The sequence below is a fragment of the Temnothorax curvispinosus genome, unplaced genomic scaffold (genome assembly GCF_003070985.1).
Source record: "Temnothorax curvispinosus isolate PA1 unplaced genomic scaffold, ASM307098v1 QBEX01012235.1, whole genome shotgun sequence".
In the NCBI taxonomy this organism is placed as follows: domain Eukaryota; kingdom Metazoa; phylum Arthropoda; class Insecta; order Hymenoptera; family Formicidae; genus Temnothorax; species Temnothorax curvispinosus.
This window is the reverse complement of record NW_020222015.1, coordinates 1-2,004: the sequence shown is the minus strand read 5'-3', so window position 1 is coordinate 2,004 and position 2,004 is coordinate 1. Positions and strand designations below refer to the sequence as shown.

General features: G+C 26.8%; 1 protein-coding gene across 1 annotated transcript; it reads left to right on the top strand.

The window, feature by feature from the left end:
* The first annotated feature begins 140 nt into the window (after positions 1-140).
* LOC112462315 (putative nuclease HARBI1) lies at positions 141-1,573 on the top strand. Its single transcript, XM_025028033.1, has 3 exons — positions 141-401; positions 482-893; positions 1,036-1,573. The coding sequence occupies exons 1-3, from the start codon at positions 226-228 to the stop codon at positions 1,561-1,563; spliced, it is 1,116 nt and encodes a 371-aa protein (XP_024883801.1). The 5' UTR covers positions 141-225; the 3' UTR covers positions 1,564-1,573.
* Positions 1,574-2,004: the final 431 nt, after the last annotated feature.

Genomic DNA, 2,004 nt, shown 5'->3' with positions numbered 1-2,004 from the left:
TAATTGTAATTGATTATTATTTGTCAATACAAGTCCATAAATTATTGCTACTATTTATTACATTAAACTATATTTATCTATATATAATGTAAATGTATTTACAGATTTCTTCTCTTTGTATCATTGCTACTAAACAAAAAACGAAAAAAGCAGTGCCAGGAATAGCTTACAAATTTAATCAGTGTTATTATTATTATAGAAGAATATTTTTTAGTCGAAAATATTATGTTTGAATCTTCTAGTAGTTTGTCTTCTAGTGATAGCGATGATGATGATGAGGAATTACAAAATATATTATTAAATAATGATATAAATGAAAGAAGGGTAACACCAAAAATAAAAAATTACATGGAAAATGTTGTTGTAAGATATACAAATATTGAATTTAAATCACATTTTAGGTTGGTCATATTAATTGTAATTATATTGTTATTAATAGGAAACATTTATTTTAATAATACTATGATATTATTTATTGCAGAATGGAGCGAAATACTTTCTACTTTTTATTATATTTTATTGGGCCAAAATTAGATAATCTTTCATTTAGAGGAAGAGAAAAAATTAATGCAGAAAAACAGTTATTAATAACTATTTATGTTTTGGCAACACCAAATTCTTATCGTTCCATATGTGAAAGATTTGATGTTGCAAGATCAACTGCATGGTTATGTGTCAAGAGAGTAGTTCGAATAATATATAGCATTCGAAATCAATTTATTAGATGGCCTACTAATGAAGAAGCTCAAACAACATGGACAAACATTCAAAGGTTATATGGATTTCCAAAAGTTTTAGGTATTGTTGATGGGACGCACATAAACATTGCTCGACCAAAGAAAGATGCTAATAGTTACATTAACAGAAAGGGCAGATTCTCTATGCAGTTACAAGTAAGGAATAAAAACATTTTTACTCCCTTATTATTTTAATTGAAGATATTAAAATTACTATGAATTCTAATATATGTTGAATGAATAGAAAAACAGCAAACTGTTAAAAGTAATTACATTTTCTTTTTATATATTTTTCTAGGTTATCTGCAAAGATGATTTGTCCTTCATTCATGTATTTGCTGGAATGCCAGGATGTGTTCACGACATGCGAGTGTTTCTTTATTCTGGTGTACAACGATATTGTACTCCAGAATATTTCCCTGAAGACAGTCATTTATTAGGTGACGCAGCTTATACTATACAGAAAAATGTCATGGTACCATTTTATGATAATGGTCATTTAATCAGAAGACAAAAAGAATTTAATACCAATTTGTCATCTGCTCGAATAACTGTAGAAAGGGCAATTGGATTATTAAAGGGACGATGGCGTTATTTATTGGATAAGTTGCCAATGACACGAACGGATTTAATTCCATATTATATAGTTAGTTGTTGTGTATTACACAACTTTTGTTTATTAAACAATGATGCTATCGAAATCCCTGTCATTATACCTGATATGCTACACGAAATAGAACCGCTTGCTGTTAGTAATGAATTAAAAGAGGAAGGAAATTTAAAAAGAAACAGATTAATGGAAATAATTACAAATAACAATGTTTAAAGAAAAAATTAATCTGTTTTTATGCATGAAAGTGTGTGTGCGTGTGTGTTCGTGTATGTGTGTGCGTGCATGCGTACCTGTGTGCGTGTGCATGTATGTGTAAATATTAATATATTCATACATATAGATGTAATATTCATTTAAAAACAGTATATTAATTTAGTACTTACATATTGTAGTGTTAATTACAGAAACTTAAGACTTAATAAGAACTTATACTTTTACTGTATATTCATACTTTGTACGTTTACTGTATACTCGTATAGTTTGTACTTTTCCTGTATACTCATAAATGTTTACATTTTTTTAAAACTTTATCACTTTTAATAATTAAATATGTTAAACTATATATATATATATATATTAATAACTGTCAATATTTATAGTATTTCTTTTTTCATGTAATTTCGCAGAAATATCTTCATGAAAATTTATACTTAA

Excerpts from the sequence above, each read along its gene's own strand:
- LOC112462315 (XM_025028033.1), top strand. The coding sequence starts at position 226 with ATGTTTGAATCTTCTAGTAGTTTGTCTTCTAGTGATAGCGATGATGAT. Across the intron at positions 402-481 it reads GAATTTAAATCACATTTTAG|AATGGAGCGAAATACTTTCT; the intron begins GTTGGTCATATT and ends TATTTATTGCAG. Across the intron at positions 894-1,035 it reads GATTCTCTATGCAGTTACAA|GTTATCTGCAAAGATGATTT; the intron begins GTAAGGAATAAA and ends ATATTTTTCTAG.